The following is a 17,093-nucleotide window of genomic DNA, read 5'->3' as shown; positions in this document are numbered from 1 at the left end:
TAATGGGATTTAAGAGATTTTACATACTAGTTACCAATTATTCAATACTTGGTCACTCTGCAAAGTTAAAAACCCACTAACTTAAAAATCAATAAACACTGCCTTCTTTTTTATACCCAGAGCAGTGATTTGGCAGGAGATGGGAAAACTCCCACTGCTATTGAACTAGCAAAACTACCTAGTAGGAAATCTGCCCTCTTTATTATTAGTTGGTATAATTCAGGATGACACTTATTACAGGCCAATAAAAAACAAAATTTCTGGTGATTGAAAAACCATAGAAAACTAGGAGATAGCTAACAAAATGTTCAACTACCTCAGTATTTTAGAGAGAGTATCCTCTCTCCCTTCCTTGGACAGCATGGCCCAGCACATTCGGCTGTTCCAACTGTCAGGTGGGCTGAGAGAGTGAGGATGGTCTACTTAGAAAGCTCTGGAGTGAGTCAGGGTGAGAGGAGGCTACGGCGCACACCTCTGAGGAGGAACAGTACCCGTTCTGTCCTGCTGGGTGAGCAGGAGAGATGTGTGGAGTGGTCATCACAGGACTGGGTGGGCCCACCTGACACTTACAAGATCATGCACGCTGGTTAAAAGAGTCAGAGAAGGAAGAGGTTCATTCACATGGACGTTCCCAACTAAAAATAGGCTGGATGTCATGGGAACCCGGAAACAGACGGTGTTGTGTGGACGAGATTGCAGTACCTGCAATAGTTAAGTCAGTGGGAAGGTAATGCCTTTGCATGCAGTATTTTTCAAAATGACTTCATCCTTTCTGGTATTGTACCTCTACTCTGAATCTAATAAGGCAAAGGAAATTTTACTCACAATATTGTTGTCTAAGAATGCTTTGGGGAAAGAAAAAAATAAGAATGCTTTGGAGAATTCTGGCATCTCTTGGTACCAGGTACTCATCGCTAGGTCTGTTAGGTCATTTATTAAGGATTGGAGTCGCATGATATTGTATGTTAACACAGAATAATTTCAGGGGCGCCTGGGTGGCTCGGTCAGTTAAGCGTCTGACTTCAGCTCAGGTCGTGATCTCCGGGTCCTGGGATCGAGCCCCGTGTCAGGCTCCCTGCTCAGCGGAGAGTCTGCTTCTCCCCCTCCCTCTGTCCTCCCCCTGCTCATGTTCTCTCTCTCTCTCTCTCTCTCTTAAATAAACAAAATCTTTAAAAAATAATAATTTCAGAATAATTATCCACTGGATTAGGTACTTTTTGAATAATAGCATATGCCAGTCACTTGCTAAAAACATCTTATGGAAAGTTCCTCGAGAGCACATTGGATTTAACAGCCATATACTTTTCTGTTACTTTTCCACAGGACGTAAACCAACAGTATGTCTTTCATTTGATCAGTAATTAAAGTTGCATTTTTCCTTTTATCCTTATTAAAATTGGACTTTTTAAGGCTGAGCTGAAATTTCATCCTGAAAAATAAAATGTTAAGATTTACTAGCAAAACTACCTCATGTAAATGTGTATTATTTAAGCCAGAGCTCACATTCTGATCCCCAAGTTTCCACTAGTGACCACAATCTCCTGGCTGCCCAGGAGATGCAAAGCGAGATCAGCCAGTCTTTGTGAAGTCCCTCAATCTCAGTTCTCTGCCTCTGCTTTCATGTGCGCATTAGTGGTGAGCGCACTCAGAAAGCAGGTGTTTGGCTCAAGGAAAGATCTCGCCAAAAGTCTTGTTGCCTCTGAAAGAGGTGATAGCTTGTTCCAACTCAGTGCTGGAAGGTTCTGGAAACATTTGGGAATACACTCATTTTACAAGGTGGTTGTTACAAATATAAGTTTTATGCCATGTTCTCTATTAAATTAGTTGATACCAAAAACAATTTTTAAAAATCTAATTTTGTGCCTTTCTCAGACAAAAAAAAAAAAAGGTTTCATGGAAAATTCATTTTACTGTAGTGTAAAAATATTAGTTTGCAATAAATTTTTACTCTTAAGCTATTTTGTTTGCAAATGACACTGGCATATTACTTTGTAATTACTTTGTAATCTTAATTTTCAGTAATTTATGCATATTAGATGTCAGTCTAAGATGATGACATACCCCATAAACACTATTGTCCTCTCCCTAAACCAGGGAGTTGAAAGTTTGAAACATTTACATTTGAAAGTTGATGCCTCCCTCATAAGACATATTGAAGTTAATAATTTGCCAGTTCTATGTTCACTTCGTCTCATTTTCTATTTTCTTTTAGATTAATAACATTTATGAACATATTTTAAAACAATTATTAAAGGACAAGGCGAGAAGCTGTCAACTTCAGTTTTATTCAGTTAGTGGTTTTGCTTTTAAGCTTGCATAAGACTGTTATTAAAATAGGCAGGATTTTTTTTTTAACATTTCATAGGAACCCTCCTATGCTTTTTCTTTTTTTTTCTTTTATTTTTTAGAGAAAGAGGGAGGGGGGAGGGGGCAGAGGGAGAGAGAATCTGAAGCAGGTGCCACACTCAGCACAGAACCCGGTGCAGGGTTCAGTCTCATGACCCTGAGACCATGACCTGAGCGGAAGTCAAGAATCAGATGCTTAACTGACTAAGCCACACACATGCTAACCCTTTATTTTTTTAAATCCCTGAATATCTTCATGGGGTTTTAATTGAATTTGTAGATTTGTCTGTTAATATCTGGGAAATTTAAAATACTATTTCAGCCACAAATCATGCCTATCTAAAATTAATAACTATGTTAAAATGTTACCTTTTTGGTGAATTTTACTTTCTAAGGCTCATGTGGCAAGTAAGGATAAATAACTTTGATCAAAATTTATTTTTGCTGGGCGCCTGGGTAACTCAGTTGGGTAAGCATCTGCATTCGGCTCAGGTCATGATCTCAGAGTCCTGAGACTCCCAAGTCTGTTTCTCCCTTGCCCCTCATCCCCACTCTTGTGTTCTCTCCCTCTCTCTCTCTCTCTCTCAAATAAATAAATAAATAAAATCTTTTTAAAAATTTTTATTTTTTCTAAGTCTTCAGAAAACATTTTGCCATATTTTGAGTTCATACTGTTTTGTAAACAGCTATCCAACCATGATTCCTGTTCTGTGGTATTTAAAAGAACTACAGACAGAGATGCCACAAAACTAAAGTATTAGGAATCCTGCTTATTTGTAGGTGTCGCGTCACTATTTAAAAAAATCATTACAATCTGAGTTTCATGATTTTTGGTTTTCAGCTGAGCTCTGTTTCATTTTAGAATTCTTTTTATAGATTTGGCAAAGTAAATTTTGCATTTTTATGATACGAAGATGGTCATAATTTAAATTGTCGGAATAAGTATTGTGATATTGGTGCAGTAGAAAATTGTATAAATGGTTGCACTTGGTGATATTAGTAAGAAATCTATCCTCCCAGAGCACTTCATTTAATGCACATTTGCCAAAAGAGTATACTGTGATATTTATTATCATTTTGAAGAGTTTTTTTTGACAGAAGCCATTTTTCTAGAAAATGAGTCAAAATCTGTGATCAGACTTGCAGAATAAACATGAAATGGAGCATGAAACTGTCCTGTAGTGAATGAATGAAATATGCTGGATAACAGCTTGATTTTCCCTGATACCTTTTTTCTTTACTTAAGTTGTAAATGCTCCTACTTGATACCACACACACACACACAATTTTTTTTTTGAGAGTTAAAAGCTATGTGTCACAATGTTGAAAGGGACGTTTCCTGTTGCCACACATTAGCACTGGAGCCCCTAGCTGAAGACTGCAGTACCATATATTCTGAGGAGAGCCACCCACAATTGAAACCAGACACCTTTCTCCAGAGTTTACTAAGAGTCCCACCATCTTTCATTCACATAGTGAGTATTTATCAGGTACCTGTTGCAAGTAGTATTCTAGGCACTGGGGACGTAGCTCTTGCAGAAGTTCCTGTCCTTATGGAATTCATAATCTGGTGGTCTAGTGGAATGAGAAAGTAGCTCTCTTCTTGCTTAGATTAAAGTTAGGTATGGGGGCATGTCTTCCAGAAAGCCAGTCGGAGAAATTGTTGGTGCCTGCCGGCAAGGGAGGCTGGCATCTGCTATCCCAGCCAGCTGCTTGCTAAGCTGGTTGAACCTGCAGACCCACTGGCGTGCCACTAGAGCAGAGCTTGTGAGCAAGTTCTCGGGCGTCTGGGGGGTGTATTAACATAGAAAGAAAAGATGTCTGAAAAAAAAGAGAGAGACGATGTCTGTTTCTCTCCCAAAGAGTTGTGTAGGTAGGAACTTCAGCAGGTAGAGCCAAGGCCTGCAGGATAACTGAGGGCTATGGTGGAGTGTGCTAGAAAAGAAGAGACGAGGGGACCTCACCCCCTTGCATCCCAGGGGCCCCTGGAGAGCCCAGAGAACAACCTCTGTGGTCTCCGTGACTAAAAACAGAGATCAGACATCATAATACTGCAGGGGGCTTCCAGGCCAGAAGAGACAATAACCCATCCAGAGAGCTGCCCCCTTCTAAGAGATGTGAGCACCAGAGTAATACCAGCTACCACATCAGGAAATCCACACACACCCCTTCTGCACAAACCACCAGTAATCCACCAAACCAGAGCAGGACCAAAACCTCCTTCACTGACAAGTAACCGTGTCCACCACAGGATCCCGGTTTTCTTCCCAGCTCCCAGCACCAGAGGAGCTAGACCTTAAAATGAGATGGGGAGAAGGTTCTAGATGCAGACAGCATCTCTTCCTACTGCAACCCTTTTGGTTTCTCTGTGCAAGCTCATACTGAGGGAAGGGATAAAGTTTGTAATTCGTCTGGACTTTTAACTAAAAGTGACCAGAAATCAGTGAGATCTGCCCAAGATTCCTTAAGGGATGTGTCAGGGAAATTTGGCATAGCACAGCTGAAAGAGTATGATTGGAGAAAAACGAAACTCTTTTAAGTTTATATAATAGTTACACAAAGATTTTACTGCACAATAAGCTAGTTACAAATATAGTTTAAGAACTGTTTTTTAAATGTTTATTATCTTCCATAGCTAGTCATATAGTTAATTCTTAAAGAAACAAAGTATATAAGCAAAGTCAATCACTTAATTCGTTAATCTCATTTATAGCTTTTATCAATGTTTTAAAATATCCCAGGTATTTATCAGAATCACTGAAAGAAAGCTCATCTTCCCCTTAATAGATCTAGAAAGATTTAATTAGTAGTTTGGTTTTTGAGTTACTCAGATTTTGTTGTGTTGGGCCTAGAATTTTCGAGCTACTTACAATATAGCAGAGCTATGCATGAATTAACTTTTTCCTGATATTTTTAGCAGGCAGAACTACTACTAGAAACTGAAAAGCATAAAAGGAAGGGGTGTTCAACTGCTGTTGAGGAATGCAACTAGAATTTCATCATTCCTTTTTCCATATGGGTAGCTCAGACTTCTCCAGGTCAGGATCAATGTAGTAACACTCATCAGCTCATAGCTCATTGCTAGATCCAGGCTCAACACAACACCAAGGCAACTATGGGACAGTCTGAATGGGCACAAGCCAAGTCTTGCTTCTCTGGCAAGGGGACTTGTCTTGTTGGTTTTGTCACAGCATATCTCTTATTGATAAAATTATAGCACCTGTCCCAAATCACTTTGTAGAAATGTGTTTATTTTGCTAGAGAGCTGATTAAATTAAATGCTTAAACATATAGGCCCTTATTTCATAAGGCCAGTTATAGCTAAAATACATTGATAAATTATAAATAAAATACTCCCCTGGGAGGAAAGGTGGTCTTTTTAAAAGCAGTGTTTCCCTATTTTTAATCTATGAACAATCTGTTAGGAACTGTTTTATGTGGTATCTGGGTATTGAAGTGCTTGTAGTTCTTGGGAGACCTAAGAAACAGCTCTTGGTAGGCTTCAGTCCCAATTTATATTAGTGGGTTCGATGTGGTCTGTGAGGGCCTGCATGAACACCTCTAGCTGTGTGACCTAGGGCGGATCACTTGGTCTCTCTGGGTGTCCTGACCTATAAAATAGGGTTGGTAGTATCTACCCCATATGGTAATTGCTAGGAATAAATGACCTAATGCCCAGGACCTAGGACACTGTCTAACACATTGTAAATGATCAGTAGTTGGCACTTTTCCCTTCTCCTCCGCTGATATCCACAAGAAATGGTTTTCTCCCTTTTCTTTGGTTGGGAATGCAAATAAAATCGACATGTCTTAAATTTACTCTAAATGCTCTGAGGTTAAACAGTTGCTTCATGGCAGTTTCTCGTTTGAGTCCCAGAATATTCATAGTCATTTAGTCAATCAGTAGAAGTCAGGGGCCACTCAGCTCAAACAATGTTGCATGTAGTTCTCCATCCAGGTAGGTAAATAGCATCTATTTTGGGAAGAAGGCTCTGCCAATAGATTAATGTTAATGCAGCTTTTAAGAGCATGTTTTACAAGGGATTTACAGTGAAGAATTCCATTTTTATTCTATAGTGTGTCAAGTGTCTGAAATTATCGCAATCTTCATTATTTTTGTAAATGTGTATTTGAAATCTATATGTATGGTTTTCTTTAACAGACTTCATACTAGTTTGGATTGACTTGAGAGCTCTTTTATTTGTATTCTTCTCAGCCCAGCAATTAAATCAGGAAATGCCTTAATATATTGATATTTTAACTGTTTTTAACTTTAAGTGTCCTACCTGCTGTCCCTGTTGTTCAGTCTTATGGCAGAAGGCCACTTACCTGTTTATATATATCTAAACTAATCAGTGGACTTGACTGGATTTTTTGCTAGTCTTTCTTTGGTGCATGTCCCACTCTCATTGTTAGCAAAATGAGTGTGGCAGCCTCCATGAACAGTGTTTTGTAAAACCAAACCAGATTCTGTTCAACACAGTAAAAATGTGAGCTAAAATGAAATATTAGGGCAAAAGGAGTATGTTGCTCCAGGCCACAAACAACTCAAAACAGTCTGAGGCATGCACTGGTAAATCTTACAAAATGCTATAGGCAATTCAGCATCAAAATTGCCATAGAAAATTATTGTTGTTAGCCATTCTGTTGATAGTTCATATTGTTAGAATTGCTAGCAGATGGGAAAATAGATGAGTCAGGATACAGTATTAACAATCCATATTTTTTTAATCACAAGCCACTAATAAGGTCTGTAGCATCTGTGAGATTTATTTAAACAGTTGCTAGGAAGAGTTTGTTTTCCCAGTAAACACAGCAAACCTTGTACAGGATTTTCTTGATTGACTATTTGACTAAATGTGTTAACATTAACATATAAGACCATTTGCTTCATTGTGATGGTGTCTTGTTTATTTTGACAGACTGATTATACCAGCAACTAGGGGACCCATTAAGTCTTGAATGTTATCACATTTGTGCATTCAAAAAGTTCGTAATCTTTTTTCTGCTACTTTTTGAGAGTAAGACTTTTTAAAAACTCTCGTGTAGTTAGGACTATTTTTGACAAAGTAATATAAAAATCTAAGTGTTTTCCTCGGAGAGCTCTTAAGGCGATGTTATTTTGGAAAGTAATTCACTCTTATCACTTGAATGTGATAGTTTAGGTTTTTTTAGTAGATTGGATATATAAACTTGCCGAGAGTTCTAATGTTAGTGACAACTGATCAGTAGCTAGCAGCTTTACAATACTTCTCACAGAGTTCAGAAATAATTCTAAGGACTAAAAGTATGACCTGTCAAAATTATCAGTTTATAAGATTTAATCTTATTTTCCATCTTCTCTTATCACTGAGTTGTTTGTGCTGCTGTTTTATGCAAGAGCTAGTAAGTGAGTTATTAGTTTCCTTTATCTTTTATTTGGATTTTTCTTTTTTTTTAAGAAATACTGAGAAATATAATTTTTTTGAATATTGCCTGTAATCTTCTTACTCCTAGATGAAATGTGATGATCCTGGACAATTATTAACAAAATGGGCTGCACATTCAAACTGTCACTTAGGTACCAAACTATACCAACTTTCAAGCAAGTGTTGACTTCTACTGAAAACTCGTTTTGACTTTTTCATTTAACTTATAAACAATTCATCCATCTACTCATTTATCTAATAATTTTTGTTTAAAAGTTGGGGCTTTTATTTAAAGCCTTTCAACTGTTTTAAACAAACTTTCTATAAGAGCTGGGGAATCCTAATCTACCAACTGTCCTGAAACTTAAAGAAGATGGTAATTCCACCTCTGGCTAAATTTCTGCAGTGTATTTCCTTCTAAAAAACTGCTCTATAAAAATATCATCTGCAGGGTTTTCTCTTTACTGTGACCTTCATAGCTGAATACTTAAAAACCATTTTTCCTTACAGCTCAGGTTGAAGACCCTAGAAACTTCTTAGCAGCACACCCTCCCCGTTCACACTCCGGCAGTGCTAGACTAAAAATATCCAACTTGGTATAATGAAAAAAATGCATCGATCTCAGTCGAGGTCAGGTCGTATCTCTGCCATCAACCAGGAATGTAATTTTGAGCAACCTGGCTCCCATCTTCTCACCCAGAACAAGGAAGCTAGAGTAGATCTTCTCTGAGGTTTGCTTTTGCTGTCAGATTCTGTGAGGTTTAATTCATAACCCAACCTTATAGTTTATGCTCCTGTTAAACAGTGCTTTGCTCAAATGCAGTGGTGTTTAATAATCCCAATTCCAGTGTGTTTCTCTGAGTCCCATATGATTCAATTTACCTGACCTCAGTTTAAACTCTTTTTATGGAAATTGATTTTATTCTGTGCCCTTAAGATGTCTTGCCCCCTGGTATTTATCATTTCAAATGTCCCAAGAAAAGCAAAACTTCTTATGAATAGAAAAACATTGCCTCGGGTGATAAAACAATGTTGTTCTGAAGCTCATCTCCATTTCTGTGACTGTGTATTTGAAGAAGTTCTTTGCTTTCAAACCCTTCCCCTTACTGCACATCAGCTCATTTAGTCACTTAATCAAGTTATATATCCTTGACGTTTGTAATGATTGTCAAACTCTACAGTATTCTTTCAGAATGTTAAGACCTGAAAATTTAAGAATCATTGTTAGTTGCGCAAGTTCTGTGTTATCATTAAATCCAGTACCAAATTTTATTAAATCGAATTAGCCTAGAACATCTAAAAGCCAATTCTGGATGAATTATTCATTTTTGCACATTTGTTCACATACAGTAAAAACCACAATGTAGGCATATCCTAAAATTCTCCTTACTGACTTCACTTACAGAGCTCTACACAGACAGATGTAGCCCAAGACTCCGTACTGCAACTCTGGTTTCCTCTGTGTTTACTTTGGGCTTAGTCGTCTGGCAGATGGCTGTGGTACTCTAGCTACTTTGTGTTCCTTGTATTGCAGAAGGATGGTTCATAAGTAACATTTCTTCCCAATATTTAAAAAAATATAAATTTAAGCTACCACAAGCTATGTCAATTCGTAAACATAACAGTTCTGAAATGATTTCCCTTCCCCTCTGTGAAGATGTCAAAAAACCTAATTTCAGTGAATGACACTTTTGTCACAATAATATTGATAATAATTGAGGAAGCTCAACTTTTCTTTCTAATACTATCCTCATTAGCCCCCCCAAATTGTTTTAATTTGGATTAGTATTTTATAAGGGTGATAGTGGCATTGTTTAATATTATAGGGCCATTTTTATCATTATGAGTTTCCATAAAATGTTATCTCATTTGTGACCCTATTTACTACTAAGCCATTGAGCCGTACTGCTCTCTAAGAGATTGGAAAAGCTGCTTTTGCCGTATTTTCCTCCCCAAACCATTTTCATGCCTGTGGGAGGCTCGATAGCTACAGAAATACAGAGTGCTAAGTATATGTTATTAGGGCTTAATTGTAAGTCAAAACCCAGCCAGAAGTTCATGTCTATAAATCATACCCACTGTAAAAAGTGAAAAGTTCTACCAGTTAATCTCACATTTTTTTTGTCTAGATGACACCATAATCTAGTTATTTAGAAATCTACTGGTATTTCTCTTCTGTTAACAAAACGAGAAGAGCCTCTGATCACAAATGCTAACATTTGGGGATTATTCTCTGTTGGATACCATAGACAGATCATAAGATCAAGGAGAAAACCTTCTTGTCCTGGATAATCTTTGACCCTCATCAAGGGCTTCCGTTACAGCCTAAATGCTGATGATTCCTCAAATCTGTAGCTTTATTCTCTTTCCTGTGCTTCAAAACCAAATTATAATCCATATCTGTTATCTGCACCTTGATACTTTGTTCATCTCTCGAACTCAACAAGACTAAAACTCAATTTGATTTACTCCCCTGCCTTATTAAAGATAACAATGTCTACCTCATCACCGCAGCTTGAAGCCAGAATCACTGTAGCCCACCCTTCTTCCTGATCTTTCCTCATCAGTCAACCAACAAAGAAAGCCCTATCAGTTCTACTTCCAAGTCTCTCAGATTCCTTCTCTCTTCTCAATCTCCACTTCCTTTTTCCTGGTCCAAGCCTCATCTTCTGTCTAGACTCTTGCAGTAACCTGCTCACAGGCCTTCCTGTCTCCATTTTCCCCATGCTAATCTACTTTCTGTACCTGCTATTGGATATGTTTTTCTATCTCATATATGATCATGTCACCTATTAATGTTCAAAATTATCTAGCATTTCTTTCTTGGCTACAGAAAGTTTGTAGTAACATGTTTAAGGCCCTTAGCAATCTGACCTCCGCTCACCTTGCTGTCTCATCTCCTGACCCCCGTCCCCTCCAGGGTCCGCTGCACATCCCAGCGGCCAGCTGCGGTCTCCAAGGATGCCAAGCATTTATGCGCCTTACACCTTTCCACTCGTGCTGCTTCCATTCTCCCCATCCTATTACCCATCTTCTCAGAGTCCCCATCCTTCGGTGAATTAGCTGTGCATGGACTTCTCACCCGCTAGATTGCAAATTCCTTGAGGGCGGTAGAGTGTTTTATTCATCTCTTTACCCACGGTGCTTGGTCCGTAGAAAATATCAATATTTTAATAAACGAGTACTCTGGAGTTCTCTGACAGCCCACCTGAAAACATAACTATATATATTCTTATATAGGTGTCCGATTTCCTGTAACCTCGAACTTATAGAGCCACAAATCTGAAATCAGATTTTTTTTTAAAGATTTTATTTATTTATTTGACAGAGATAGAGACAGCCAGCGAGAGAGGGAACACAAGCAGGGGGAGTGGGAGAGGAAGAAGCAGGCTCATAGCAGAAGAGCCTGATGTGGGGCTCGATCCCACAACGCCGGGATCACGCCCTGAGCTGAAGGCAGATGCTTAACCGCTGTGCCACCCAGGCGCCCCTGAAATCAGATTTTTTAAAAAAAGCAAAACACTAGAAACAGTAGTTATAAGCTTCAGCACTAAAACCATATTCTGTCTTTCCTGAAACAGTCTCAGGCTTTCATTAATACATTTATTCTTGTTTAGTGTAATGCCTTATAGGATTAATTGCTTTTCTGGTTCCCAACGGGCAAACAAGCTTGAAGTAAAGGGAGAATGATAGATGTCTAATGAGGGCCATGAAAAGGAGCTGACAGCTTTCCCTCAAATGAAGATAAAAAGCCAAAAAGGAGAGAGCAAATTAACACACGGCACAAATTAGTAATAGAAATTAATAATGGTGATTCATCATCAGAGGAAGGTTGCTTTAGGTCCCGGGTCCTCTGCTTTAGAAGGCAGCATATTCTGTCAAGTACTTTATAAAGATTTTCTCTTCAAAATGGTTGAAACAAAGTTTTTATCACTTAAAAAACTAAGGCTTTGATACTTCACAAATTTACTTATGTAGACACCTAATTCCCTAACAATGCCGGATAATGGTTCTCCAACATCACAAACTTGTTTGTCACAAATTTTACAGATTGAGAATTTGCAAATCTATTCGAGGAGGAAAACCTGTCTTCTAAGTGGCTTCTTTCTCTGAACTCAGTCCATTACTGTAATGTAATATTTATAAACTGTTGGTAACTTGCCCCAGAGAGGTAGCATAAGATACTTACAGGAATATCTTAATGCAAAAAGTGTTTGCTTTGTTGGATGTCATTTCTCCTAATCTTAGAGTAAGTAACCCATTCCTTTGAGTCATTGTTTTCTGCATTTCTGTTTACCCACCTTCATGCCATGATATTTAGCAGTATATACTGTTTAATAGTTTCTAAGTGTGTGTACAGTCTGTAAAGTTTAAATAATTTTTAGAATGGCAAGGAGACATGAAACTCATGCATAAAAATCAGTTATGAAATAATAAATGACTCTAGAATCAATCAAATACTAAATTGTGTTGTTTAAATTATAAATGTTATCTAGAAATTCAGAGATGGGAAGGTTAGCGTGGGCTGAAAAAGAGACAAAGGGCAATCGAATCTTATGTAGACAGCACCCAGGTGTCTTTCTTGGGGAAGCATAGCTGTGTGTGGTCTGTCTTGGCCCTTCATCTCACCATCACCTGTTCATACAGTTCAGAAAGTTCTGAGGCCCCTGTTGGCTTATTCTTTATCCCCCCAGTGACTTGAATGTATTTGACCATATAACAGATGCATGATTAATACTTGGATTAAAAATTAATGAAGAAAGAATATAATACAATGCATTATATATATATAAAATGCATCTAATGGTATGCTATACTAAGCTAGCTTTTGTTTATGATAGGGCATATTACATCTACACCAGAACTTTCCGTACACCCAGGCAAGTGGTGTTCACCTTCAGAGTCCTCATCCTGGGAGCCCACATACTCTTTCCCGTAACACTGTCATGCCTGTATTTTTGGAAATCCTCTTTTGAATTTCCTTCAGAGTCTGTGACTCATTCTTTTCAGTATCCTCAGTGGTGACAAATCATTTCAGTTGAGAATGGATTTGATTTTTAGAACCAAGAGTAACTTAGGGCCAGGTAAGGTGAGTAAAATGGAGAATCAAGCTGAAAAATACTATTTTTGGTTAAATTTGACATGCTGACTATAAAGTAATGGGAGCATTTTCTGATTTGGATCGTAAAATAACTGAAGACAGTTCTCTTATTAAAACAAAAAATAAGCTGCAAGTTTTATCATCTTAAAACCAAGTCTGAATTACTCTCATAGAATTTTCTGGCTCTGGAGCAGATCGTGACTCCCTGAAGTCCAAACCCTGCTTCGCCTGGCTCGGGACCCCACCTGCGACTGGTTCTCCAGTGACCTTAGTCCTTCCTCAGAATGGTGGGGCTTCCTCCTCAGCTGTCCTCAGAGAGGGCTCTGAGATACCCCTCTCTGCACAGACCAAAAGGGTCCCTGCTCCCTAAAGGGGATCAGCTCTCCATTGAATTTATAGTGAGGCCTTTCTTTTTTTTTGTTGGGAATCTGTTTTTTAAAAAACACCAAAAAAAAAAAAAATGGATGCTCTCCCCAGGAAAGTGCACATGTGAACATGCATAAGTTTGCACGTGAGAAGATTATTTGTGGACTTGAGAACCTCTCGCTGTAATCCGTGCTGCATGCAGTAGGGGCTTGTGTCAGTCCCTCAATGCTTCTAGTTCCCGATCTTTCCCTTCTTGCTACTTTGTGAGCTTCTTAGAGCAAGGAAATAGGTTAGCGCTTCTTTGCTCTTCTTACAGTACCTACCAAGATGCTGAGTACGTAATAGCATTCTGTAAATCCCTGTGGCTTAACAAATTTTTTTAAAAAGATTTTATTTATTTATTTGACAGGGATAGAGACAGCCAGCGAGAGAGGGAACACAAGCAGGGGGAGTGGGAGAGGAAGAAGCAGGCTCACAGCAGAGGAGCCTGATGTGGGGCCCGATCCCACAACGCCGGGATCACGCCCTGAGCTGAAGGCAGACGCTTAACCGCTGTGCCACCCAGGCGCCCCATTAACAGATTTTTCTAAAGCACCCACCTGCCACCATTGCTTTAATAGTTTCTGAAGAAGACTGAGTTTTAGATTTTTTTTAATGTTAATAAGATAAAAGCCCAAGTATTGGGTCCTATATTTCAGGGCATCCAACATTATGTTTCTCAGGAGATCAACCATATCTTGCTGTTGTGAATGTAAATAATGACAGTAAAGCCCAGGAGGCCACCGATCCCATGATGTGGAATGGATCTCATCCCCCGGATATATAGGGCTTCTCTCACAGGAAACCGGTAAAGGATCTGCTAGTGTTGTCTCCAGAAGGCAGCATAATCAAACTTAATCATTATGGTCAACCTATATTGTTCAGTCAAATCTTATCATTATTGTCAAACTATAATGCATATGGTAGAAATCTGATAGGCAGTTTGTCTTCAGATTGGCCAAGCCCAGGTCCGAATTTACAAAGCACTGTTTACATCAGGCTTGGGATATTTTGAATCATAAATTTAAAACCTTAATGTATCAAAATGTTTGGGACAAAAGTGTTCTAGATAATTTAATGTTCTGACTAACCCAAATACTTAAAATGTAAGCATTTGGTAAAATGCAGGATAGAATGGTTAATTTAACCTGTATTCAATCTTGTCACATTCTTGGGTGATCTCTGCAAGTGTTCACAATTATGGTCGTGCTCCAGAGCTGGCAAGGATGAGAGAGATTAGAGTGAATGTATCCGGAACATGTCCTGAACGTCTGTGTGTTGGCAACGGTGGATTTGTCTTTCTGTCTTTCTTTAAAAAACAAATACTTTTCATCAGCTTATTTTTCTCCTTTGCTGTTTCCTAAAAGCAGAGTTTTTTACTGCTTTTGTTGCAAGATGACTTAAGGTTCTTATAAGGTGTGGCTTCTTGGTTCTTCAGGGGAGGAATTCCTGTTTTAATTGTTGAACCATATTTCAAAGACGATGTAAAGAGTTTGTTGAAATAGTCATACTAAAGCCCATTAGATTTTAACCTATTGTAGATAATTTTAATATTTAATATCTTCATTTTTTCCTGTTTCTAGTTAAAAAATCTAAGTTTAGAAGAACTACAGATGCGGTTAAAAGCGCTGGACCCCATGATGGAACGAGAAATAGAAGAGCTTCGTCAAAGATACACTGCGAAGAGACAACCCATTCTGGATGCAATGGATGCGAAGAAGAGAAGGCAGCAAAACTTTTAAGTCTCATTTCATCTCTGTTTGTTTCTTTAACTATTCTGGAGACCAAGAAACCACTAAGAATTGAAGGAATATTATTAGTTTTTTTTTTTAATCCCTAAGATTTGTGCTCTACAAGTAGGCAACAGTCCAGAGCTGATGATGGTACATACCTAGTCAATTCCCAAAAAGCAGAATTTACAACTGTGGCCACTGTGTTTTCATTTTTAAAGAATGAAAACAACAGAAATGTAGTCTTCTCTAGATCTGTCAGCTGGGTACCAGCGCTCAGTGTGTTACACAACGAACGCTGTGTTTAGAGACCTTGAAAATCTGAAGCTATTGTTTAATTGTACAGCACTGAAGGGCTTTATGTTACAATATTCTTTATTCTTATTTCTAGTAGCTTATTTATTGTATCCCCAGGTAAGCTTATTTATTTATGCTTTTTCACTTTGTTTTGTTTTTAAGAACAAGATCAGGATAGCTTTGGTGAAGGGAGGGGCATATTAATAGATGATAATGTACAACCAAATTATACTTTCAGCAGGGAGCTATGGGGTACACTCCTTGATTTCCAGGATAGTTTTCCAATAGAAGCAAAGCCACAATAGCAATAGCACCTGAATGGGCCAGACGTTTTTTTTATACTGAAGCAATAATTCCATTTTTACCTTCTGAAATTTTGTTTAATATTTTTATTCTTGATGTTTGGTACAAATAGAACTATATATATTTAGGTCACATGGAGCTATAATGTTTAAAACCAAAGAAATCAATGGAAGCTTTGCACAAAAAAAAGTGCGGTAAATATTTTAAAAGAAATAAATCCTTAAGACAAGTGTGATTTGTTGATATTGTTTCATGTTTCATGTATAGGTCTGATAGCTGAACTGTATCAAACTGTAATAAGCTCATCAAATTTATTTCTGTGAAAATGTGCTCAATTGTCACAGGACTTTTTTGTTGATTTCATTTATTTCCTGGGATTTGGTAAAGATCATGTGCCTGACGATAACAAAATAGCAAAAACATTTGTACTGAACTGTGTAAGCCTTGGGGACTGGAAAAAAAAAGATTAAAACTATTAAAAAGCAGCTCATTTCTAAGCTGAATGAACGTTTGCGTGATTGAACTGGGACCAGTCAGTTCCTAAGCTGCATGTGGCCATCTTGACAGTGTTTGTTCTTTTGTGTGTTTAATTACTATGTGTAAATCATAAAGACACCCAGCACATCTCATCTCTGTGTCTTTTTTTTAAAAAAACTCACGGCCTGGATTCTGTCTTTTCCTGGCACAGCAGGTATATTAGCGAGGACAGGCCGGATGGTGTAGTGACACCAACCCCAAAGCTCGGTGGCTCAGCATAACTCGGGTGAGTTCTCACTGGTGCTCCGCGCCCATTGCACAGTGGCAAGACACCCTGCTTCCGCCGCTCACACCCAGGACCTCCGCCCCCTGCAACACAGCCGCAGCGAGGGAAAGAATGCCGACAGTCTCACACAGGCTCCCGCCCACCCCACTGTGATGCAGGTCAGGGGAGCCACAACCAGTATTCAGAACCAGTCACATGGCCACTGCGAATTTCAAGGGAACGAGGAAATGCAACTTTGCCTCGCCCTGGAGGGGAGAGAAGGGAACCGAGGTGGGTTCACTAAGGACTGTCATAGAAGATAGACTGTCTCTGGAAAGCTTCAGTTCCATTTTCAAATGGCAGCTGCGCCCCAGGCCGTGCCTTGGAGTCCTATTTATCTCTGCTCTGTTGAGTCCTTCCGAAGAGTAAATTGTGTAGTTGGATGTGAATTACAAGATTGTTAAAGCAGTGGTGAGTCTTGTAAAGTTTCTAAAGGTTATTAACCATGAAGACTGAATTAACAATATGTGCTTCAGCTGCATCCTTATGGGGTCTACTTGGGGCAGCAGACTGAGTCAATCGACTCAAGCACCCTACCCTTTTCTTCCCCTTTTCTTAAGTGGTGTTCTTTCGGTAACCTGTCTAACACCTTGCCTAATTTGATGGAATCAAATGACTGACTTGCTATCATCCAAGTAAAACCACCTACATGAAATGTCAAGAAATCTATGAAGATGATTTCTCTCCAGTTTGCTAAATTA

The 17,093-nt window shown here is 38.6% G+C and overlaps 1 protein-coding gene across 1 annotated transcript in view; it reads left to right on the top strand.

Moving 5' to 3' along the window:
• Positions 1 to 16,219, top strand: part of STK3 (serine/threonine kinase 3) — a 261,084-nt gene extending 244,865 nt beyond the window's left edge. The window contains exon 11 of the mRNA XM_034668361.1: positions 14,844 to 16,219. Coding sequence (XP_034524252.1) covers positions 14,844 to 15,002 — 159 coding nt within the window. The 3' untranslated portion in view covers positions 15,003 to 16,219. The remainder of the gene's footprint in view (positions 1 to 14,843) is intronic.
• The last annotated feature ends 874 nt before the right edge of the window (positions 16,220 to 17,093 follow it).

This window comes from Ailuropoda melanoleuca, chromosome 9 (assembly GCF_002007445.2).
Source record: "Ailuropoda melanoleuca isolate Jingjing chromosome 9, ASM200744v2, whole genome shotgun sequence".
NCBI lineage: Eukaryota > Metazoa > Chordata > Mammalia > Carnivora > Ursidae > Ailuropoda > Ailuropoda melanoleuca.
Note: the sequence above shows the minus strand (reverse complement) of the source record. Positions and strands in the feature narration are given on the sequence as shown.